General features: G+C 34.4%; 1 protein-coding gene and 1 long non-coding RNA gene across 2 annotated transcripts; both read left to right on the forward strand.

The window, feature by feature from the left end:
- The first annotated feature begins 14,300 nt into the window (after positions 1 to 14,300).
- Positions 14,301 to 15,386, forward strand: LOC141399898 (uncharacterized). The gene is made up of 2 exons (XM_073979256.1): positions 14,301 to 14,711; positions 14,763 to 15,386. The coding sequence occupies exons 1-2, from the start codon at positions 14,599 to 14,601 to the stop codon at positions 15,268 to 15,270; spliced, it is 621 nt and encodes a 206-aa protein (XP_073835357.1). The 5' UTR covers positions 14,301 to 14,598; the 3' UTR covers positions 15,271 to 15,386.
- Positions 15,387 to 19,795: 4,409 nt separating this feature from the next.
- LOC141399899 (uncharacterized) lies at positions 19,796 to 20,354 on the forward strand. The gene is made up of 2 exons (XR_012412018.1): positions 19,796 to 20,074; positions 20,162 to 20,354. It is a non-coding gene; the product is annotated as an uncharacterized lncRNA (long non-coding RNA).
- Positions 20,355 to 26,516: the final 6,162 nt, after the last annotated feature.

Here is a 26,516-nt window from a genome sequence, read left to right on the forward strand (position 1 = left end):
AATTTACTTACTTTGTTTGGGTCTTTTGGCATTTTAGTAATTTATATTGTGGTTTTGTAGCTGTTAGTAGCACTGTTTCTTCAGAATTGCTGCAATCCGACTCACTGTCTTCTCCATTGTCAATGATAATTTCAGTTCCACCTGGAGTTAGTTTTGGAACTATCTCAGGGTCTTCCATGTCAACATCAATTGGTTCACTTTGGGTTTGAGTTGGTTTGAGAATTAAAACTCCAGACGTATTTTTATCTAAAGAAGCACTTGCTGGTTTACTTTGTGTTGCAGCTGATTTTTTGCGATGTTTTGGCTTTACAACAAATCGTTCTCTAATGAAAATTAATTATAGGTATATGCAACTTAGAATATATGCATTTATGAAAAAACAGTTATTTACATTACAATTGGTGGCTCGTTGTCAATCCTTAAAGGGTCTTCAAGTTCTGTTGGTCTAGGTTTAATCTTTTTTTGCATTTGTGGTGGTTTGCCTACATCCAATTTAGTTGGACGAAGTTCAGGAACAGCGCTAGGGAGCAGACTAAATTTTGTACCACAATGGATTATATGTGCATCATTGAAATGATCAGAACATAGTTTATTTCCAACAGCTAGTTCTATGCCGCAAATATAACTCCAATTTAGTCTTCTCTCTTCATCTTTGGGAACAGAGAAAAATCGATTGGTTCCTTTGGGACCCTCCTTCTTCTTACAAAGCTTGCAGATTCTCATGTTATCTTTAATATATTCTAAAAGGATAAGATAATTTTTCATAGTGATCAAGAGTAAAACCCAATACTCAATGCTTTTTGGAAGTGTTTGTTTTTTGGGAGACAATTTTCGGAGCAAGTTGAGTTGAAGCATTAAGCTCGGATAAAATTATAATTTTTCCTATATAGCCGGCCTTCGCCCGGGGATTTAAGACTTTCTCTTATGGACAATAGCCAATCTAGGGAACTGGAACAACATTTTCTTTTCAATTAAAATTTTTATCTAAATAGCCGGCCTTCGGCCAGGATTTAGAAATTTCTCCTATGGACAGGTGCGTTGGTTCGTTGGAATAGGGATAGCACTATCTGTGGTATTTTTTTTCATAATTAACTGAGATGGGTCAGTAAAGAAAAGATAAGCCAAATGTTCTATATATTTGTGATCAGGGTAACGAGACCTACCTATGGAAAAAATTTGGTCCCGAACCGAGCTTAATGCTTCAACTCATTTTAAGCCCAATTTTCCTTAGCTAATTGTGGCAACAACTTTCTGAATCACGTCCTGCTTTATCCATAATGTTATGAAATCCAGGTTTTTAGGTTCGTGGACTCCAGGCCAATTGAATTGTTGAGCTCTTCCCGCCCGCTCTTCACATAATGATGCTAAAAATTTGTACCTACGTCAAGTTTCTATGATTTCTTCTTAGATATGCTACTTTATTCGTCAAGTATTTTAGTATTTTGGATATTGAATACAACTTTGATAAATATCAAATCGAACAAATAGCTAATTTGTTTACGTTTAGTTTAAATTCGGCAAAACAAATGTTATGTGAATCTTCATCTTAAGTTGAGACATTCACTAATTTTGAGAACTAAAATGCGTTGCCAAGTTATTTGAAAGGCTTATAGCACGTTTAGATTTACGAAGTCCACTAGATTTCATATGTCAATTGCATAGCGTATGTTAATACAGTCGAAATCGCTTATAACGTCGGTCAAGGGACCGGCCAAAATCGGACGCTATAAGCGATAGTCGTTATAAACGATTTTTATAAAAGAGGTAAAGTTATATTATGTATAGTGACTTTTGGGTATAAATACGGTGTTTTATGAAGTAAATAAATAAAATTAATTCAACTGTTTACTTTTTCTCTCTATATACCTAAGTATAAATGGCTAAAAACAAAATAATAAGAAATAACGATATTAAATTCATTCTTCAGCAGATGTATCATCTTAAAATAGGATATGGTTCTATTTCTAATAGTCTGTTATTTTAGTTTGTGCTTTTGAATTCCGACATAAGTTTTAAATTTAACTCAGATTTTAAAGGGGGTTTCAAAATACATTTTTGTTTGTAACATCTTCCGACTAAATACACTTTTGAAGGGTTTCTACAGTCAGAGGCATGTCTACTCTGACACTGACGGCCTTTGAAATCTCCGAAATCTCTTCGTCACACTTGCCTCCATCTAAAACTTGCAACATTATGTCGTCGTCATTATTTTTAGCAGATGTGAAAACGTTGTCATCGATGGCAACTAATTAATCAATCAGGGTTATCATGAATATTTCCCTCGGAATTTTCCGCACGGAAAATAATTTTAAAAAAGTGAAATTATTTGAAAATCAATATTTTAAAAAGTTGAAAACTACTAGAATCACTTTTTTATGGAATATTCTAGCCAAATCGACAAAAATATTCCCTTTTTGGACATAAATATGGAAATAAAAAATTATGAAATTGGGGAAAGGGAAAAATTCCGCACGGAATTTTTATTCATGATAACCCTGAATATCTTCTAAATTAGAATGTCTTCAGAATCGTTCAAAGGACCATTAACAATACCACATGATGAAAACAATTTCCAATAACAGAAGACGTAACATTTTTCCATGATTCATCTAAAAACAACACGCCATCCAACACATATAATTTCGTACTTTGATACTTTTCCATTTTTGCCAGGATAGTGGATATTTGCCAATCCGGCAATGCGATTTTAATGATTTTATTCCACCTTGGTCCACGGGTTGTAAAACAGATGTAACATTGGGTGCAAAAATTCAAGCTTAATTGACCGTCATCTTCGAACATGTTGTGCATAAGTTTGGTATTTTGTTGTTGTTTGAGTTTGAAAAAAATATACATATTGAGAAAAAATTGCCTTCTTCGTATGATTCGACGTTATAACCGATAGCAAAATTCAAATATTTCACAAAAAAAAAAAACCGACGTTACTTTATAAACGATGACGTTATAAGCGACATTTATTTCTATGGAATATAAAGGGCAGAAATTCGGGACTTTTGAATTTCGTCGCTATAAGCGATATGACGTTATAAACGACGACGTTATAAGCGATTTCGACTGTGCTATGTTTACATTTACGAAATCCACTCGATTTCTTCTGTCAATTCCATTGTGTATACGTCAAATGAAAACACATCTGAAATCGATTGGATTTCATTTGACGTTTGAGCAATGGAATTGACAGTTGAAATCAAGTGGATTTCGCAAATGTAAACATAGTGTTGGCAATACCAAAGACAATTAAACGCCGTCTCATATTGAGATGAGCTTTGTATTCTTATCAGCTGTCAAATAAGAAAGATTAAATAAACATTCATTCTAAGCTTGAGATTTAACTACAACAGTCCTTTTGTTCTTAATAAATAAATATAACCAGTTTTAGTATTAAAGTAACACTAAGTCCTTTTATTGCAATTAGTGGAAAAGGTAAAATACAACAAGTGGCGACGAGGTAAACAAAATTAACAAAATGACAACGAGATCAATGGAAGAAGTGGTTGGTGAAATTTTGGCACGACAACAGGAGTCGGTGGAGCGACAAAACAGGTTGATGGAAATGCTTATCAACATATCACAAAGCAACCCCACTCCTGTATCACAACCATCCACGGCCGTACCTAGTACTTCCACAGCACCTGAAGCTTTAATGGACATAATTGCCAAGAACATCCGTGAATTCAATTACGACCCAGAGGAAGGCAACATATTTGCAACATGGTACGACAGGTACGAAGACATATTCTTGACAGAGGCACATGATCTCGACGATGCATCCAAAGTGAGGTTACTCCTACGAAAACTTAGCACGGAAGTCTTCAATAAATACAAGGATTACCTGCTTCCAAGGAAACCACGGGATGTAAAATTTGCTGGAACAGTTGAAATATTAAAAAAATTGTTTGGTCGAAAAGAAAGTTTATTCAGTGTTCGTGTGAAGTGCATGCAGAATGTTCGAGGAGCCACAGACGACATTATAGGTTATGCCGCCATTGTAAATCGCATTTGTGAAAATTTTTTGCTAAGTAAGTGCAGTGCTGACAATTTTAAATGCCTAATATTTGTAAATGGATTAAAGAGTGAAAGAGATGCCGACATAAAAGCGCGCCTTTTAACCTTATTAGAAGGAGAAACAGAGACTGTACCAATTACCATAGACAAATTGGTGGCAGAAATACAGCGTATTGAAAGTCTAAAGCGCGACATCAGTGTTGACGAAGTTAATCCAAAAACAAATATTAACAAAGTTAAGACAGCTACACAATTACCAAAGCGACCTTGTTGGCAATGTGGAAATATGCATTTTGTACATGATTGCGAATACACAAAACACAAATGTAGATCATGTGGCAGAATTGGCCACAAGGAAGGGTTTTGTTCATGTTTTCCCGACAAAAACAAAAATAAACAATCCAATCACAAATACGGCAAATCAAAATATGTGAAAAGCGTGCATACAACTAAAGCAACAAACAACTGCAGAAGATACGTGATTTTATTTATTAATAACGTAAAGGTTAAACTACAGCATGATTCCGGATCAGATGTTACAATTATTTCAAAACAAACATGGATAAAAATCGGAAAGCCATCATTACAGACATCCTGTCTAACTCCTCGTGATGCTTCAACAAACAGTATACAGATATTGGGGCAATTTCAGGCGATGGTATCTATCAATGACACCGATATTTCCTGTAACATTTTAGTTTCGTCGATTCCAGACTTAAATCTTTTTGGATCAGATCTAATCGAAAAATTTAAATTGTGGAGTAAAGCTGTAGATTCATATACATCATGTTTCAACGTAAATCTCACCAAATCGTTAACAGCAATGGAGTTACGAAAACAATATCCAGACGTTTTCAGGGATGAAATAGGACACGTCAAGAGTTTTAAAATTCACTTGCCATTAAAACAAAACGCAGTTCCTATATTCCGTCCAAAGCGACAGGTCGCCTACGCCATTAAACAGACTCTGGATGAGACACTCGACGTGTTAGAGCGAGAAGGCATTATCAGTTCAATAAATTACTCAGACTGGGCCGCTCCAATTGTTGTGGTAAAAAAGTCATCTGGTAAGCTTAGAATCTGTGGTGATTATTCGACAGGACTCAATGACCAGCTTGAGGCACACAATTTTCCGTTACCACTACCAGATGATATTTTTGTAAATTTTAATAATTGTTCATCGTTTTCAATTATAGATCTAAACAACGCATACATGCAACTAGAAATAGACGACGAAACGAAAAAGCTTTTGGTTATTAATACTCATCGTGGTCTATACACATTTAACCGCCTTGCCCAAGGAGTAAAATCAGCGCCTGGTGCTTTTCAACAAGCTATACAAACTATTCTGTCTGGTGTTGAAGGTGCTTACCCCTACCTGGACGACGTGGTTATTGCAACAACAACACGGGAACAAAATGAAAAAGTTGTAAAACAGGTTTTGGATCGATTGAAAACGTACAACATGACTGTAAATTTTGATAAATGTCAATTTTTTAAATCTTCGTGCACTTATCTGGGTTATCACATTGATAGCAAAGGCATATACCCAGACAAAGAAAAAATTAAACAAATTCGTGAGCTTCAACCACCTAGAAACATCAGTCAATTGCGATCGTACTTGGGAGCAGTAAATTATTATGGAAAATTTCTCCCAGAGATGCGGAAATTAAGAGATCCCTTGGACAACCTCTTAAAGAAAAATGCAAAATGGAATTGGTCAATACAATGTCAACAAAGTTTTCAACGTTTTAAACAACTTTTATCTTCCGATTTACTATTAACGCATTATGATCCGCGACTTCAAATAAAGGTTGCTGCTGATGCTTCTAATGTTGGATTGGGTGCATATATTTGCCATGTATTTCCAAACGGAACAGAGAAGGCCATATACCATTGCTCAAGAGCATTGGCACCTGCAGAAAAAAATTATTCTCAAATTGAGAAAGAAGCACTAGCATTGGTATTTGCAGTAACAAAATTTCACAAATATTTGTACGGAAGAAGATTTATTCTTCAAACCGATCATAAGCCGCTTCTGGCAATTTTTTCAAGTAAGAAGGGAATTCCTGCTCACTCTGCAAATCGCCTTCAGCGTTGGGCATTGACATTAATGTCTTATGATTTTGAACTCCAGTACATATCAACAAACAATTTCGGTGCTGCGGATATCTTATCGAGATTAATAGACAACATTCCCAAACCAAATGAAGAAACCGTAGTCGCCTGCATTAAACTAGAAAAAGACATCAAATTTGTGATTGAGGACGCAACAAAAGCTTTACCAATTACATTCAATATGATTCGAGAAGCAACCGCAAAAGATGTAGAACTTCAAATGGTAATAAAATATTTGCAATCAGGTGAGTGGCCAATTAAAATTGATGCAAATGTAAAGTGTTATTTTTCTCGAAAAGACGAATTGAGCTATGCTAGTGATTGCTTAATGTACGGTGACAGAATTGTCATACGTGACTGTTTTAAAAAGAGGGTTTTGAGAGAGTTACATAAAGGTCATGATGGCATTGAACGTACAAAAATGCTAGCACGGAGTTATGTTTATTGGGCTCATATAGATGATGACATAAAAAAATATGTACAACAATGTTCAAAATGCGCATCGGTAGCAAAAACGTTACCAAAAACAACACTACAATCTTGGCCAATTTCAACGCGACCAATGCAACGAATCCATATGGATATAGCAGGTCCATTGGGCAATCTTTATTATTTTATAATTGTGGATTCATATTCCAAATGGCCTCAAATATACCAGATAAAGTCAATTTCATCTTCAACTATAATCGACTGTCTACGTGATTTTACAACAGCTTTTGGTAATCCAGAGTTAATCGTTAGTGATAACGGAACACAGTTTTCAAGTCACAGTTTTCTAAATTTCTGTATAGAAAATGGGATACAACATATTTTTACTGCACCGTATCATCCACAATCTAACGGACAGGCCGAGAGATTCGTGGATACCATGAAGCGTGCTCTAAAAAAGTTAGAAGGATCCGGGTCTGCAAAAGAAAATTTGTGTACATTTCTTCAGTGTTACCGGTCTTCACCAAATAAAACAACTGGTAAAACACCATCTGAATTGTTCGTGGGGAGAAAAATAAGAATAAATCTGGACTTGATTAAACAGCCAAAAGTAGATGATTTTGTACGAGACACAAAAATGGAAAATCAATTTAATAATCAACATGGAGCCAAACATAGAACATACAATCTTGGAGAAAGAGTTCTAGTAAAATTACACAAACAAAATAAAATGGAGTGGGGTTCTGGAGTAATTATTAAGAAACTTGGTAGTGTTATGTACGAGGTAAAACTCACAAGTATGCAAAACTTTAGAATTGTGAGATGCCATGCAAATCAAATGAGACCAGATTTTTCAAACAACGCCGCTTCAAGAATGTCATCATTAACATCGCTACTGGATTGTTTCAGTTTACAACCAACATCTTTAAGTACATAAGAAACAGCAAACGAAACAATGGAAATAGATCAACAATATTTACAACAACAACCTAATGAAAATGAATTGGATCATCAAATCATAGAACAAGCTGCAAGTTGTCAAGAAGATGGACCATCAAACCATCAGGTCATAGAACAGAACAAGCCTCAACCATCAATTAACCGGAATATTCAACAAAAACCTAATGTTGCCGCCAACTCCAAAGTGGAACTACGAAGGTCCAATAGAAACCGAAAACCTCCATATTGGGCCCCATACTATATATCTAAAACTAGGGGAGATGTTGGCAATACCAAAGACAATTAAACGCCGTCTCATATTGAGATGAGCTTTGTATTCTTATCAGCTGTCAAATAAGAAAGATTAAATAAACATTCATTCTAAGCTTGAGATTAAACTACAACAGTCCTTTTGTTCTTAATAAATAAATATAACCAGTTTTAGTATTAAAGTAACACTAAGTCCTTTTATTGCAATTAGTGGAAAAGGTAAAATACAACACATAGTATAAGTTTACATTTACGAAATCCACTCGATTTCAACTGTCAATTCCATAGTTCAAACATAAAATGAAATCTCATCTGAAATCCATTGGATTTCATTTGACGTTTAACCTATGGATTTGACAGTTGAAATCGAGTGGATTTCGTAAATGTAAACCAAGCAGTATATTATTGTTCCACAAACATCCCAGTAGAGCTGGCAAACAATCGATGGCACTATCGATAATATCGATTATTATTTAAAAATTCAATATCGATAGATAGTTTTGCCTATCGATATTATCGGAATAAAACACCCTAACCTGAAATCCATTGAAATAAATAGAAATTTCGCTGCTTTTCGGTTATGTGTGTGTAAGAAAGTAAGCACGTAGTCACACGTACACATTTTTCGGTAAAATAAAATTTATTTTTTAAATTTTTTTATAAAATAAAAGCAGTCGTTTATTCTCCTTTACATTTCTGTCAACTACTTTTGCATAATTTCAAGAAAATCATTGACATTTCCGCCATTTTCATCTCAAAATGAATGCCCATGACAACTTAACGATAATATCGATAGCAATCGATATTTTAAAACATTATATCGAAAATATCTAATGTTGGGAATATCGATGGTTTGCCAGCTCTACATCCCAGTAGTGGGATTCTGTAACTGATTTTTGCAGTTATCGATAATTGTCGGTAAAATTAAAATGCTTATAATTTCGATAATTAACAAAAATTTTCGGTAAGTTAACGATGAATAAAAAGTAGTCGCTAGCCTCTACCGACACAAACAGTGATGCCAACTTTTTTTTATGTTTTTAGTCATAATTTTTCGATTTAATTTTACCGGTTTTTGTCGGTAACAGCAAAAGTGAGTTACAGAATCCCATTACAGAAGAGACAAGGGAGACTTCTCTTATATCAATGAGTGCACCCCGATTTATATTAGCTCAATGATTTGGGACCTACTGTTTATCGCGGAGTCCGAACGGCGTGTCTGACACCACTTGTAGAGAAGTTTTACAATGCTGAAATACTCAGGAAATGTCGCCAATATTACTGAGGCGTATTTTGATTGTTGAAAAGTTTTGATATTGACTGGCCGGGGAATCAAACCCACGACCTTTAGCGTACAAGGCGGGTGTGCATACCATTGCAAAATTGCTCAAAATTGCTCTCTCATAAACATTTTTACCAGAAAAGGAACGGAAAAATTGTAGATCTGGCAGCAATGTCAAAAAGAAACATAAAAAAATCAATTTTCGTGTTTTATTTCACAGTTTTTAATTTAGTTTTGCCAGCGTTCGACTTTTTCTTCTGTTTTTCGTCCATTTTCTTCTTCATTGTGAAATAATCGTCAAACAAAAGTCGAAAAATCAGTTGTGCCATTAGGTCTGTACGATAACTTCTCAAGTGAAAAGTACTTGCAAGTACTCAGAAAGTTCTCAGTAACGTCTCTCCACCAATTTTACTCTCTCGAAGCTAAAAATTTGCAGATTGTTATCGAACAGCAATTTGTAAAAACTTGCAAGAAGTCAGGTGATTGGAAGAAGAAGATGTAGGCGGAAAATATTAAATAAATAAATAATAAAATAAAATAAAATAAAAAAGTAGTCACCACAAACTACAAAATAAGTTATTTTAGTTAAATTATCGTTTTCCATAATTTATTTAATAATTTTTCCCTTTTTTATTTCTATTTATTTTAGTAACCAAACGTTGTTTATGTTTTTTGTCAAGAAGTCCGCCACAAAACATTCGAATTTATATCAGCTGATCAAACTTGCAAGTTCTTACAAGAAAAATTTTCCTTGCAAAAACTTGTAAACAAAACTCTTCAAAATTCTCTCACTATTGTCTCCAAATTAGCTCTCTTTTACTTTGCAAGTTTGTTGTCGAACAGCATTTGTAAAAGTTTTTACAAATTTGTACGAACTTATGGGTTAACGTACAGACCTATTTTTGTTTTTTTGCTGGTAGCCTGTGGTAGGAGGGAAAGCCATTTTCGCTCTGTCTCCTCTCTCTCTTAAAAATTCAGGTATGTGATGAAAATCGACTTCGATTTCAAAACGAGTCGAAAACGATTGTAGGTGTGATGCATGTACATTTTTCGATCTCGAATTGTTTTCGATATCGGTTTCATATTCCATTGTGTTCTATGGAAATTTGATCAAAAAAGGGTGTGATGCAATCCGATAATCGTTTGTTTTTCTCGTTTTGAAAACGGTCATATTTTTGTGGTCGATTTATAAACGATGTAATAAATTTTGAGAGATTTTTAGGAGAAAAGGATTGAAATGTAAGCTCGTTTAGAGAATAGATAAATTTCGATTTATTTTCCCTACTTTTGGCATATTTTGTTGAGAAAATGTTTGATATTTTGATAAAAAAAAGCATAGAACAAAAAATGTACTTTTAACATCTGTGTTTTCTCCAAATTGGTGAAGGCACCCGCTTAATATGTTGTTATGCACTGTTTGTAGTTCTCATCATGTAATAGCACAAGAATTCCCTCACTAAGCTTCCATATAGGCCCATTTAAATAAGAACACACAGTTATCTTATTTTTCAGTAAATTTATTTCGGTTTTTGTTTTCGCCACAACAAAAAAATTGTATGCCTCTTTCATCTGAGGATTTGGGGTCACTAGTCTGTTTTTTGTTTGGGGGAATTCAATGAAATTGAAACAACGTGGAATTGAAATTCGATGCGGTTTCCGTCACATCTAAATACGATTCACTCGTTTTGTGCAAATCGTTTTTATCCCAAATCGATTCGGAATTCATCACATACCTGATTGTTTCCAGTTTTGCCACTTTTCGGGGCTAAGGAACGCTTTGCAGGTTAAAAATGGTATCAAATGGTAAAAATTCCACAGGTAAGTAAAGGAACACCGCTTATAACTGTGTTTTATTTGACGTACATGCTATGGAATTGACATTTGAAATCTAATGGATTTATAAACCTAGACGTACCCAGCAAAAAAGGTTGGAAGTAGTGCAATGCAGAGCTATGATTTCAATACATCTTTCGCTCCGCTCGATACATTTTAAAAACACTCGCTTATAGATCCCTAGCCAAGCAAGCCAATTTTTTGATCCCTACAGTCGCAGCCTTTTTTCTGAACACAAGAAAGAGTGTCTAAAATTATAAGAATTTGTTTAAAAAAATAAAGATATACAAACTAAAGATGCTGTAAAAAAAACAAAATCATCAGATTCCTATACCCTTTAATAAATAGACGATCTCATGGTATAAGTAACTCTTGTGCAAGACATTGAAAATATGACATGAACATATTTTGACTTTTATGCCATGTCCATACCAGCATTTGAATAACGTCGTTCGTTCTCATAATTACGTACAGGAATTAACCCGTTCACACGACATGGTACACAATTCATAGCAACACGATTCATATTTTCATAGTTTTTTGTTTACTGATTTTAAAGAACGTTTCAGCAAAAACACGAGTAAAGCCATGGTACAATAATTCTTAGGTAGGCCACAGCTAACAGCTGATTACAATTTTTTTTTGTTATGGCTTAATCTGTCAAAACCGTGTTGACATGCAGAGTTGATATTTATTATTGATCAACAAATTCAACTCTGTTTTGTTTTCATTTCAACATTTCGTTCTTCTTCTTCTTTGTATACTCATCCGTTATCATTCATCAAAACAATTTTGACGTTTTAAGCCATAGCGACAGGGTTGTATTTTTTGGCGATTCTCATACCTGGCCTACCTATGAATTATTGTACCATGAGTAAAGCTAATTGATATGAACTGAAAAAATATTTGTCCTTCTTTCAGATATCTATTTAATATTAAATTATATTAGTTTCATTCATGTTTTCTATTTTTTCTCACAATTTTGGTGTTTTCAGTATATTTTCAAATTTTTCTATTTTAATAATTAGCGAGAGAGAGAGACAACTTTTTGGTATACACATGTGGTCTGTTCCAGTACTGCACATGTCTACACATTTTTACTATTTTTTTCGATAACATAAAGGAAAAATCGGTTATCGGAGTAAAAATGTGTAGAAATGTGTAGTACTGGAACAAACCAATGGTTTAATAAGAAAGGTTAGCCAAAGCTTTATGTCAATTTAATTTTTTCATTCGAGTATGCCTAAAACTTCAAAACAATATAAACAAACTGTGTATGTGTGTGTGGTGTTTGAATAATATGCCAAACAATTTTAAAGACAATCGAATTCAATGATTTTTTAAATTGTTTTTAGACCATTTGTATGGAAGAAATTGGTGAGATTTGCATTGAAACAATCAGTTTATCATATTCAAAACTCGATTATGTGGAGAAAACTTAACTCTTCATTCATTTTTCGCGTTTTTTATAAAATGCTCAAAAAATGGATTGTAAACAAACCCACTTGTTGCTTTTATTTTGAAGTTTTAGGAATTCAAGAAAAACAAGTGTTCTATAGATTTTTTCATTTAAATCTACCTCTTTACTTATACCATGGGTATACAGACTTTCCGGCAGGCATTTGATTTTTGTTTCTAAATTTGAACGCGAATTTGAAACGATGGACAAGAAATGCAAGTGCAATGAAAGAGAAGACACAATTTGCTATGATTTGAATATATACTAGTCCTTAAACCGTTTACTTTCCATTCATATTTTGCAGTTTTTCTAAAAATGTTTGGGCTTTTTAATAAATTTTTAATTTTGTATTTTTTCTGTCATTATTAATTTATTTCGATAAATTCTCTCATTTGTTAGAGGTGGGACATATTTTATCGTCGTTCTGAGAGTAATTTAAATCGAACAATGTACACAAATCGTTGTTCGTTCTCAATATTTTGTATGGGAAATGAAGTAATTACATCGTAATTTGGGGTCGAACAACGAATAGAGAGCGAAACACCGTCAGTCTGAACAAGGCATTAGGAGAGAGATGATGTGAAGGGGCTCCCTTTCTCCCTTCTTACCCATAAACCCAAAACATTATCATGAAAATTTTTATTTTTTTTCTGGCACAAGAGTAAAGAGGTAGATTTAAATGAAAACAAACTATTGAACACTTGTTTTCCTGTAGTGGGATTCTCTAACGCATTTTGTGGTTACCGACAAACATCGTTAAAATTAAAATGCTTATAATTTCGGTAATTAACGTAATTTGTCGGTAAGTTAACAAACAAAATAAAGTTTTCGCTAAGTCCTTCCGATAGCAACAGAGTTAACAACTTTTATTCATACCTTTATTTCTTAATTTTGCCAAGCAAGCCAATTTTTTGATCCCTACAGTCGCATTCTTTTTTCTGACTGTTAAAATTCTAAGAATTTGTTTTATAAAAAATAAAGAAATACAAACTAAAGTTATGAACATTTCTTTAATTCACGAGACGCAAATTATTTTTGAAGTGGACTTGGAGTTTTTTGGAAATCTGAAGTAGGAGGAAAAATGAAAAACCATTTGGATAATGAAGCAATATCAATTTCGATGTCATAAAAAGCAGATTAGAGGAAGTAAACTTATGGGTCACTTGAGTTGCGTTGTCAGTTGTCTGCGCGACTGAGACGAAATGTAGTACCATTAATGTCAACTCAACTGGGTGGTCGATAAACATGTTATCGATCAGTGTTTTTTCAAACTTGTGACCTCTATTCGCAAAAAAAAAAAAAACATTTTAATGTCATGTTCACACGAGCGTTTCAATTACGTTGTTCGCCTGTCGAACGACGTACACGAATTAACCCGTTTTCACGACACCATTCGTAATTAACAGAAACATAAACAGAATTTCCTTCATTTTTGTTTCCTTGTTTTCACGAAAATTTGAACCGAAAACACATAAAATTTTCATTAAATGAATAGGAAAAGCAATAGACTCTCCTTCAAATGTATCGTCTTTATTTAACTACACACATTTCATTAATATTTTCCATTAATTCTGAAAATTTTTGTATTTTCAATATATTTTTTTATGTTTCTATTTTCAAAATTAAAGAGAGAGAGAGACACGTCAAAACATTGCTTGTATATACAGACTTTCAGTTATTTGTTTCCATTTTGATTCTGATTTTTTACGCGATTTTGAACTAATGGACAAGAAATGTGTGTGGAATTAAGAAGGAAACACAACCATCTTCCTTCTGCATCTGTATAAAATGTTTAGTTCATTAATCTTCATTCATCTTTTTCCTTTTTTCTAAAAATGTTTGCGTTTTCAACAAATTTTTTAATTTTGAATTTAGACATGTCATAATTATTTTTTTCGATAAATTCTCTCATTTGTTAGGGATGAGACATATTTTATCGTCGTTCAGAGAGTATTTCTACTCGAACAACGTAGAAAAATCGTCGTTCGTTCACAAAATTTTGTGTGGGGAAATAAGTAATTTATTCGTAGTTATGGGTCGAACAACGAATAGAGAACGAACGACGTACCGTGGAAACGGGCTATAAAAATAATTGCGCTTTGGATAACTCTTTTGTGTATTCTGGACAATATTTTAATATTTTGGCTGAGTTTTCGAGCAAATTTGGAAAACAACCCAAGATTGGAATATAACCTGCCCATTGAATCTTCGGATCGCCAAGTTTTATTTGCTGTCCCAAAAAATGATAAGTTCGGTGGAATTATTTTTTGATGATGAAGAAAATGTACAAGACATTGCATCTATTAGAAGAAATTTGAGGCACAAGTCGAATCCATTGGAATTGCCATCTGCGCTGTAAGCTGATGATCATGTGGAAAGATCTGTATAATCAGTAAATTATTTCAGGTTTAAGGCGTATTTTCGATTGCCAAAGGATGCCGTAGTTTACGTTGTGGAAACGTTAAAGGATGACTTCAAAGTAAGTTACAGATCAACAGCAATACCCCAACTTTTAAAAGTGTGCGCAGCGTTGCGATTCTTGGAGGACGAAAGTTTCCAAAAGTCCCATGGCAATGATTTCAACAATTGCATGGCTCAATCTACATTGTCGAGAGTATTGAAGGAAGTTGTCCACTTGATAGAGGACAAATTGTGCCAAAATTGGATCGTTTCGATGTTGACAGAGGAGGAAAAAAGGCAAAATAAAAACCATTTTTATTCAAAAACGAAATTCCCTGGTGTAGTTGGCTATATAGATGGAGGATGTTCGTCATTTGTACTTAAACTGAACCTACTGTATTTGTCACCAAATTCATTTGCAAAAGATTTACTGCTGTCCGCTCCAAAGACGATAAATTCACTTGTTGTGATGGACCACCCACCACCAGTGTCGTTGAAGTTTATTTTATTTTGAGGCATTTTCTTTTTCAACTTTGCTTTAAAGTGAATCCAGACTCTGCCACTCTTCAGGTGTTCGTGTTGGAGGTTCATGGCTGTTTAAACTGTCCGAAATGGACCTCCACGCTTCATCCGCCGAACTCCTCGGGCTAACACGGCGTTTATATTATAGCCTTTTGCAGGGTTAACCTTCTTTATGAGCATTTATTTGAAATATAAGCAATGGAATTGACATTTGAAACCCAGTCGGTTTGTTAAATCCTGTTATATATAAACGGTGAAGCAGTTCTTCGGTGTTGTGCTCCACGTTGGTGTGCCAATTAAGCAGTTCTTCGTCTAAGGTTATACCCAATGTCCATTAAAACGAAGATTACTGATGTTTTAAAAACAAATTATTAAAACTTTGTACTTTGGTTGGTATCTTCCACTTGGTTTCTCAACTAGGTCCCAATTTACATTAGGCGAGTTTACTTGCGGCAATTGTCAGTTTGTGGGTGAGAGAGGGTGTTGAGAGGCAAAGGGTTACCATATACCTCACCTCTCTCTCCATCAAACTGACAATTGCCGCAAGTAAACTCGCCTAATGTAAATTTAGACTACTACTATGTCCAAAACTTATTAAAAGCTGGTTGACTAGTTGGTTTCTCAAAGGTTGATCTCAAAGTGATTTTATTCATTTTTATTCTACTAAGGTACTTGGTTTGAGAAGCGCAAAAGTCGTCTAGACTTATGGGTACTTTACACGATATGTTTTTTGCATATGAGTTGTCACTTCTCCAATACAAAATGTATACGCAAAGTGACAACTCATATGTAAAATACATATCGTGTAAAGTACCCATTACATAGATGTGTATTTTAGTAGTAAATACAAGGTTGTAATGGAAAAGTATGATAATATAAATATGAACAGGGTTGCATAGAAACCGTTAAAATTTTAAAACACAGAAAATATAAACAGAGTTGTATGGAATATTTACAAGCTTACATAAGCTCTGTTCCTTTACGTTCAAGAATCTTCAAGTTTTACCACTTTTTACTCGAAAAGCGTTCCTTTACTTCAGGCACAATACAATTCATATGGGAGAACTTTACAACTTTTACCACTTTTGCCGGTTTTACCATTTTCAGAAGTAAAGGAACAGACCAATACTAAACGTTGTGTTGGGTGTCCACATAATATACCAAACTTCCTTCGAAACCTCCCCCTGGAGTAAAACTGCATCATGAATTGTGGTTGTTGAATCGACTATGGCAAATTACATTTGATTATGGTGTAGATGGCGTTGTTGGATGCCCAATCAAATATCATCTGGCGTAAAATTGATCAAGATTTGTGGATTTCCCAGTTGTTGTTGTGCGTCGGTTAGCCGTTGTGCGTTGTTGATGTTTTGTGTGTGGTTGTTGTAATACATCATCCCAATGTAGTTGTTGTCCATCCCTAATTTTCTTCAAGATGAATGTGACTGTGTGTTCTTTGCTGCTTTGTGTAAGGAGTTGACGTTCTTTTTTACGCCAATCCACCAATTTGCTGCGTAATCTGTATGATTGTCGATGGATTCTGATCGCCTAGTACAAAACGTTCCTGGATTGCCATTGTAACGCGTTGTCTGGATGGATTTTGAAATGCCCCAACTGACAGTCACCAGATAAGTACGCGTCGCAATAAATTTTGTTGTTGTGTCCTCGGCTGCTGCTTACATTTTATGGTATGGAGTGGTCGTGTTACATGGCCACGAGTTGGGCGACAATGAAGCAGTTCTTCGGTGTTGTGCTCCACGTTGGTGTGCCAATTAAGCAGTTCTTCGTCTAAGGTTATACCCAATGTCCATTAAAACGAAGATTACTGATGTTTTAAAAACGATTTATTAAAACTTTGTACTTTGGTTGGTATCTTCCACTTGGTTTCTCAACTAGTACTATGTCCAAAACTTATTAAAAGCTGGTTGACTAGTTGGTTTCTCAAAGGTTGATCTCAAAGTGATTTTATTCATTTTTATTCTACTAAGGTACTTGGTTTGAGAAGCGCAAAAGTCGTCTAGACTTACATAGATGTGTATTTTAGTAGTAAATACAAGGTTGTAATGGAAAAGTATGATAATATAAATATGTACAGGGTTGCACAGAAACCGTTAAAATTTTAAAACATAGAAAATATAAACAGAGTTGTATGGAATATTTACAAGCTTACATACTAAACGTTGAATTTTAATGATAATTCATGACATATAAATAATGGTTTGGATTTTCACTCAGTTTATCAATTAATATTTCGAACTGCTGCTTTGTCGTTATTTTCACCATATTGATACACAAAATTAATTAATGATGCAAAGAATCAATAATTGTTAACAAAATGTTTATTTTTCCTTCTATTTTACTTCTTGTTTCTTCGAAAATGTTCACTGCAGCTGAAAATTGGTGGTTGCTGAAAAACAGCCGCTTCGTCAACTGAGATTCGCAACTTCAGTTGAGAGTTGCCATACGTGGATCAATTTTGACAACTGGGAACGCCACTTAACGATAATTGTTATCGATGATCGACCCCTTAGTTACTATCAAATTTAATGGAGAGTTTCTATAATTTGTGTTAATGTAATAAAGTTAATATTCTTATTTTACATGAATAAGCAATGTATTTTAATTATTTTGGGATATTTGTAATGGCTTGCATTTTATAGCATCTTTAGACTGCATTTAAATTCAATCCAAAACACTACATCAAAAGCTGTGATTTGGATCGAAAATGGAGTGCATCCTAGCTGTGTGCCGTTGAAGCAAAATGGAGTGCATCCTAGCTGCGCGCTCTCTTGTAAAATTCATAGGTGAATTCATAGGAAAAGGTGTATTCCAGCGGCAATTGTTCTAGTGATTTAACTGCATCCGCGGATGCAAACTTTTTGCTGGGAAATGTCAAAGTTTCTCGACATAATCGAATTGTGGATATGATAAAATTATTGTTTCAATGCAAAGCTGACGAATTTCCTTCATAAAAATGTTCTAAAAACAATCTACCAGATTTCCCATACAAAAATTAATTCTCGTATTGAGTGGATTTGTGTTAAATCCTGCATAAATCCACGTATACAACTCTGTTTTTTGCAACATGTTGCTACAAAATACAAAAAGTTGCAAGCTGGAACTAGAAACAAGGTAGATGCATCGGGAAATTGCTACAACAAAAATAATTTAAAATTGGTCTGTTCCTCTACTTTTGAAAATGGTAAAACCGGCAAAAGTGGTAAAAGATGTAAACTGCTCCCATATGAACTGTGTTGTGTTTGAAGTAAAGGAACGCATTTCGAGTAAAAAGTAGTAAAACTTGTGGTCTGTTCCTTTACTTTTAAAAATGGTAACATTGGCAGAAAATGGTAAAAGTGGTAAACTGCTATCATATAAATTGTATGCTATTAAAAGTAAGGGAACACTTTAAAGGTTAAAAATGGTAAGAAATGGTAACCTCAGGCACGTAAAGGAACAGAGCATTGAAGAACAGAGCTAATGTCAACATTTGTAAGTCCCGGTCCACACTAGAGTGATTTCATTGAAAAAATTGCATGAAATTATGCGTCTCTAGATTGACTTCCAAAGTAGAGTAAAATCATCAAATTGCTGTAGTGGAGAATTCGATTTAAGAACGCCTAATTCCATGAATTTTTTATGAAATTCACGCTAGTGTGGACCGAGACTAAAGAAAGGCGACAAAATGAAATTTGTTTTGATATACAAAGTTGATTTTAATCAAACAAGACAAATATTTACTATGTCTAAGAGGCACAATAATTCATTATTTGCTCATTAGTAGAATAATGTGCCAATATTTTCAATATTAAACAATAAATTTCTAATTTGCAGTATGTTTTTTAAGACGAATTCAATTCACAACAACTTCCTTGGACGTTCCAAATTCGATCAGATGGGCATCTACCTTAGTAATTGTATGTTGCGTGTATCTGTAGGAGTTTTTTTATTTTTTGTAATTTCGGGCCGGCCTTATAAAGGCGTAAAGATATTGAATGTAGCTGCAGGCCATGAAAAGAATGAAAACGGAAACAGTTTTGCACCCAGGGTCATGGTTGAAAAACAGTGCTGCCAATATTATTAATGCTTGTAGGTTACCCTGCGTTTACAAATGCCAGTATATAGCAAAAATGCAAACCTTTTTCACAAATACATTTACAAATTTTTAAATATGAATAGAGAAAAGTGTGAATGTATTGGTGAAAATGGTTTGTAACTTTGCTATTGTCTTGCCAATACTGTCTGTGTGTAAACGCCTAGTTAGTGCATAACTCTAAAGCCACACGCTGAAAATTTCATAAGAAACTTTCCCATTGTTTTGGCGTTCTTAGGTCGAGTTCCCCAATACAGAAATTTCATAAAAATACTTTAGTATGGAACTCGATCTATGAACGGCAAAATAATGGGAAAGTTTCGTATTAAAGTTTTAGCGTGTGGCATTAGAGTAAGTAACGCACTCAAAAGAAAATACAGCTCTGCCTTCATTACAGAGCGAACAGATGTTTAGACAGAACAAAACCAAAACAACGAAAAGAAACGTCGGAAAATTATGGAAATCAGGAAAGGAAGGAAATTCAGCGTCCTTTTTCTTGGTATAAAAAGGGGAAAAGGCCAAACTCAGACCATTTCCATTTCCAAAGTGGTGCCGGCAAATTAAAACACTCCAAACATGCAATTTAAACATATAACCAACAAACTAGAAACAAGAAAAAACAGACATTGTTTTGCAACTGATGTGCTTTTTTATTAAAAGACTCGAAAGACTCGTTTTTATAATTGTTGTGGACGTGATGAAAATCGTAAGTGTCGAGAATATTATGTTCGGTGACTGTGTTTAAATATTTGTATTTTGTGTTCTTTATTTATTTAAATTGTACCCCACTTAGCCAAACCAGACCTTCACTGACCTCCTCAGCCGTTACAAAGGAGGGGGTCAGCTCCATTTATTTATAACGGCCGTAAATTGATGTGCAGATGACGGCATTGATCATTAATTTGCCGAATGTTTGTGGGGCATATAGCTATTATATTATGTATGTGTGAAGTTTACTAATGTCTGCACCCAAAACGGCTGGTCACCTGGAATGAGAGAAATGAGAAAAGAAGACAAAGATAAATAAATTGCTAAGTACCAGTAATTAATTAAAAAGAAAATTAACATACAAAAATATTGATACCTAAAATGTTTATAATACATAACTACAAATAACTGGACCCTTAATTTTAGGTAGACCCCTAATTTTTCAATGTATCTCTAAGTCCCAATTTACATTGGGCGAGTTTACTTGCGGCAATTGTCATTTTGTAGGATAGAGAGGTGAGGCATATGGTAACCCTTTGCCCCTCAGCACCCTCTCTCACCAACAAACTGACAATTGCCGCAAGTAAACTCGCCTAATGTAAATTGGGACTCAACTCGAAAGAGAATTAATTAAAAATAACTAGGTTAAGTTGTGTTGTCCTAAGTGTTTATTCTAATTATATTATTTTTATTAATTGTGAGGAAAGTTAACGCCAAGTTTTTTTTTAATGCGAGTGTAGGGTTGCCATTTAAAACGTTTAGCCTACATTTCTATTAATTTAATTGAATTTAATTTTTTTGGAGACTAGAGAAATGAGTCTCAAAAACCGCTAACAGAGCTCTATTAGGCAGGTCTTAATAATAATAATAGGGATTGGCCCAGGTTGGCCTAAAAATATACATCGCTATACGTGGTAAATGGTAATCTGAGAGTTGACTCAATAAATAATTGTGATTGTTGGTGTTAAGTTTTCATATAAAATTATTCTTTAGGTTTCAAAATGTTTAATTCCTCAATAAATATTTATTAGGAGGGTTTTATTTATTTAATTATCTGGATTTCATTTGACGTTTAACCTATGGATTTGACAGTTAAAATCGAGTGGATTTCGTAAATGTAAACCAAGCATTATTAAACCATGGAAGATCTGAACTGAGTTTAAATAACAAAATTGATGAGACGACTCCTCGATCTCATCACAAGTGCACCCAAGAAAACTGGACAAAAAGAAAATGAAACCACCGTGAGATGTTATTTGCCTCGTGGTTGTAGAGAGACTCATTCTTTATTTAGTTATTTGTTTCAACTATGCCTTAAAATCTAACACAAAAATAAATAGACGCACAAAATGCACGATGTACCTAAAAATGCATTATGCACCCAGCAGGCATAATGCTTCGTGGGTAATAAAAATACACAATTTATGGCCGACAGTTTTCTTATCTTTAAATATAGACCCTAATCACACAATGACCTCATGCGTCGTTGAATAGAAAACTTCCAAGACAGATAAAACAATTGTACAAAATTGTCCAAAAATACTACTCTATAAAATCATTTTTCAACCACTTACTTACAAATTTGTCAAAACAAAATTCTCAAAATGATATGCAACCTACCAGTAGAAAAGTAGGTATAAATTCCTAACCTCTTGTCTATATACCCAGCAAAAAGTTTGTATCCGCGGATGCAGTTAAATCACTAGAACAATTGCCGCTGGAGTACATCTTTTCCTATGAATTCACCTATGAATTTTACAAGAGAGCGCGCAGCTAGGATGCACTCCATTCTGCTTCCACGGCACGGTTAAATCACTAGAACAATTGCCGCTGGAGTACATCTTTTCCTATGAATTTTACAAGAGAGCGCGCAGCTAAGATGCACTCCATTCTGCTTCCACGGCACACAGCTGGGATGCACTCCATTTTCGATCCAAATCACAGCCTTTGATGTAGTGTTTTGGATTGAATTTAAATGCAGTCTAAAGATGTTATAAAACGTAAGCCATTGAAAATATCCCAAAATTAATAAAATACATTGCTTATTCGTGTAAAACAATAATATTAACCATGGTACAATAATTCTTAGGTAGGCCACAGCTAACAGCTGATTACAATTTTTTTTGTTATGGCTTAATCTGTCAAAACCGTGTTGACATGCAGAGTTGATATTTATTATTGATCAAAAAATTCAACTCTGTTTTGTTTTCATTTCAACATTTCGTTCTTCTTCTTCTTTGTTTACTCATACGTTATCATTCATCAAAACAATTTTGACGTTTTAAGCCATAGCGACAGGGTTGTACGTTTTGGCGATTCTCATACCTGGCCTACCTATGAATTATTGTACCATGATATTAACTTTATAACATTAATACAAATTATAAAAACTCTCCTTTAAATTTGATCGTAACTAAGTTTACTTCCTCTACTCTGCTTTTTATGACATCGAAATTGATATTGCTTCAGATTTCCAAAAAACTCCAACTCCACTTCAAAAATAAGTAGTGTTCAGAACACAAGAAAGATTGTTAAAATTCTACGGATTTGTTAAAAAAAGTAAAGATATACAAACTAAAGTTGAGAACATTGCTGTAATTCACGAGACGCTACTTATTTTTGAAGTGGAGTTGGAGTTTTTTGGAAATCTGAAGCAATATCAATTTCGATGTCATAAAAAGCAGAGTAGAGGAAGTAAACTTAGTTACGATCAAATTTAAAGGAGAGTTTTTATAATTTGTATTAATGTTATAAAGTTAATATCATGGTACAATAATTCATAGGTAGGCCAGGTATGAGAATCGCCAAAACGTACAACCCTGTCGCTATGGCTTAAAACGTCAAAATTGTTTTGATGAATGATAACGTATGAGTAAACAAAGAAGAAGAAGAACGAAATGTTGAAATGAAAACAAAACAGAGTTGAATTTTTTGATCAATAATAAATATCAACTCTGCATGTCAACACGGTTTTGACAGATTAAGCCTTAACAAAAAAAAAATTGTAATCAGCTGTTAGCTGTGGCCTACCTAAGAATTATTGTACCCTGTATATATTCTTAGTCATATTAATATTGAATTTGGCCCCTAATGAAAGCGTTGTTCATGATAACCCAGCAAAAAGTTTGCCTCCAAAGAGGCAGTTAAATGATATGTACAAGTGATCTGGAAGTGCATCAAATTATGCATTTTCACTCATGATTTTTACAAGAGCGTGACTACGGAAAGAGGCACTCCATTGCACTGCATTTTAACTGACCCTTTGGCATTGCATTTTAACTAACCCTTTGGGGTAGAATATGAGGCAGTCCAAAGCACGTGTTTTGATACAGGCATTCTGCGGAAATTGTGCAAGCCATTACAAAATATGCCAGAACAAATAAAATGCATTATTTGTGTAAAACAAAAATATTAAGAACTTTATTACATTACCAAAAATCATGAAAATCCTCCATTGAATTCAATTGCAAACATGTGTGTTTCCTCCGCTCTCCATTTGTTCCAAGCTGAACTGTTTTTGCTTCATTTGCTAAATGGGTTGTCTTCCCATCACCAGTTAAGATTTCGACATGTACTCCAACAGTACTCCATTCTGAAATTTTCTTCTCGGAAAAATGTTCACAAAAGAAATATTATTTATTTTGTATTAACAAATGTTTGAAAATGTTAACACGCTTATCTCTTATTGGAAAATGTATACCGCTGCCTGTAGAGATGTACAAACTGATTTATGTACATGTAGGGATCTCTAACAACTGTTAATAATATGTAGCGAACGGAGTGCCTTTTTCACGACTCCGTTTGGACTGCATCCGGATGCTGTTAAATTATGAGGAATTGGAGTGCCTTTTTCACGACTCCGCTGAACTGCATCCGGATGTTGTTAAAATGTGACAAGTGGATGCGATTCTTTGGATTGCATCCAAATGCGGTTAAAATGTGAGGACTGGAGTGCCTTTTTCACGACTCCCGTTGAACTGCATCAAAACATGCCGTGACAGAACTAGTCCACATTGCACTACTTCCAATTTATTTTGCTGGGAATACACTTACTAGGCGTTTACACCAGACAGTTTGTCTTCAAATACAACTCTGATTTACTAACACATACATATATTTGTCGTTTGTCTCCCAGCTGTCCATCATTTTTCCAAAGACAGACGGGATAACAAATTTTTGAAATTTATGTGAAAAAGAATATGTACAAAAACAAAATATGTGAACGGAAAACGAAAAGGAATCGATGATTTTCATTCATAATTTTACAACTGTTTTTGCAGTTGTCTAGACGCCTACGTCACACAGGCATGTTTTGAGTTTTTGACAATCAATACATGAACCCAACTGTCCTGTCATTTGTAAACGCAGGGTTATACGATTGGATTTCGTAAATGTAAACGTAGTAATATATTAGCTCTTTTCCTTTACGTGCAAAAATCTTCAAGTCTTACCACTTTTTACTTGAAAAGAGCTCCTTTACTTCGGACACCATACAATTCATATGGGAACAGTTTACAACTTTTGCCGGTTTTACCATTTTCAATAGTAATACTATGTTTACATTTACGAAATCCACTCGATTTCAACTGTCAATTCCATTGCTCAAACGTCAAATGAAATCGAATCGATTTCAATTGAGTTTTCATTTGACGTATACGCAAAGGAATTGACAGTTGAAATCGAGTGGATTTCGTAAATGTAAACATAGTTTTCAGGAACAAACAAATTGTATGGAAATTATAAAATAAATTCACTGGATTTGCTAATGGGTACTTTACACGATATGTTTTTTGCATATGAGTTGTCACTTCTCCCATACAAAATGTATATGCAAAGTGACAACTCATATGTAAAAAACATATCGTGTAAAGTACCCATAAACTATGGTGATAGTCCATATTTACATTAGGCAATTTTCCTTGCGGCAATTGTCAATTTGTAGGTGAGAGAGGGTGGTGAGAGGCAAGGGGTTACCATATGCCTCACCCCTCTCTTCATCAGACTGACAATTGCCGCAAGGAAAATTGCCTAATGTAAATATGGACATATATAGCCACATAGTCTAGCAGCCTGTTTCTGTATGCCGAAACGAAAATGTGTGAGAATGAAACACGGCCAAACTTTAAGGGCTGAGTACATAAGCTGCTTTGCCTGGTAGCCTTGCTTTCCTGCTACATTTCTTACATAATAAATATAAAAGAATAAAGGAGGCCGAGCCCCTTTTCTTTTTTATTCTTTTATCAGAAGCAAGCAAGGCAACCAGGCGAGGCAGCTTATGTACCTAGGCCTTTAGTTTTCGAAATATTGTGAACCTAGCTTCAAGGAAAAACCGAAATTATTGCGTGTGCGTTTTTCAAAGCAAGAACAAAATACATGTATTTCGAATGTGAAATATACGCACAAGCTGTGTTTCTTTACTCACCTGAGGCTGAGGAGTGAGAGAGGAGGGAGAGCACATATGCCTTTGTCTTCTACCACAGGCCACCAGACAAATTTCTGCAGGTAAAAAATGGTAGAACTGATTTTTCGACATTTGTTTGAAGATTATTTCACAATGAAGAAAAATATGAACGAAAAACAAAAGAAAAAGGCGAACGCTGACAAAACAAAATTAAAAACTGTGAAATAAAAGAAGAAAATTGAATTTTAATGTTTCTTTTTGACATTGCTACCAGATCTACCATTTGTTCGTTCCTTTACTTTTCTGGTAAAACTGGTCATGGGAGAGCAGTTTTCTCTTTTACCTCTTTTACCATTAAAAAAGAAAAGGAACAAAGCTACTAATATTACGATTACATTAAGGCCTGGGTACATAAGCTGCTTCGCCTGGTTCCCTTGCTTTTCTGCTTCATTTCTGACATAATAAAAATAAAAGAATAATGCTTGGTTTACATTTACGAAATCCACTCGATTTCAACTGTCAAATCCATTGATTAAATCTCATCTGGATTTCATTTGACGTTTGAGCTATGGAAGTGACAGTTGAAATCGAGTGGATTTCGTAAATGTAAACTTATGCTATGTTTACATTTACGAAATCCACTCGATGTCACCTGTCAAATCCATAGGTTAAACGTCAAATAAAATCCAATGGATTTCAGACGAGATTTCATTTGACGTTTGAGCTATGTAATTGACAGATGAAATCGAGTGGATTTCGTAAATGTAAACTTAGCATTAGCATAAAGAAGGCCGAACAAATTTCGAACTGGTTTGCCCTTTTCTGTTTTATTCTTTTATCAGAAGTAAGCAAGGCAAACAGGCAAGGCAGCTTATATACTCAGCCCTTTATGCCCGTAATTTCTAGCCCTAGGTAAACGGGTAGGTAGCTACCCATTAGTTATCTTTACCTACGAGTTTGGTAATTTCTACGTGGGGTGTAAATTTTGAAAACATGTGGTAACATTGGTGATTTTCATTCATGATTTCGTAAAAACATT

Source organism: Musca autumnalis, unplaced genomic scaffold (genome assembly GCF_047663935.1).
Source record: "Musca autumnalis isolate F117 unplaced genomic scaffold, ASM4766393v1 scaffold_3, whole genome shotgun sequence".
NCBI classification, from domain to species: Eukaryota; Metazoa; Arthropoda; class Insecta; order Diptera; family Muscidae; genus Musca; species Musca autumnalis.

Coding starts and splice junctions, on each gene's coding strand:
- LOC141399898 (XM_073979256.1), top strand. CDS start 14,599: ATGATAAGTTCGGTGGAATTATTTTTTGATGATGAAGAAAATGTACAA. Junction 14,712..14,762: donor TTGGAATTGCCATCTGCGCT/GTAAGCTGATGA, acceptor AAATTATTTCAG/GTTTAAGGCGTATTTTCGAT.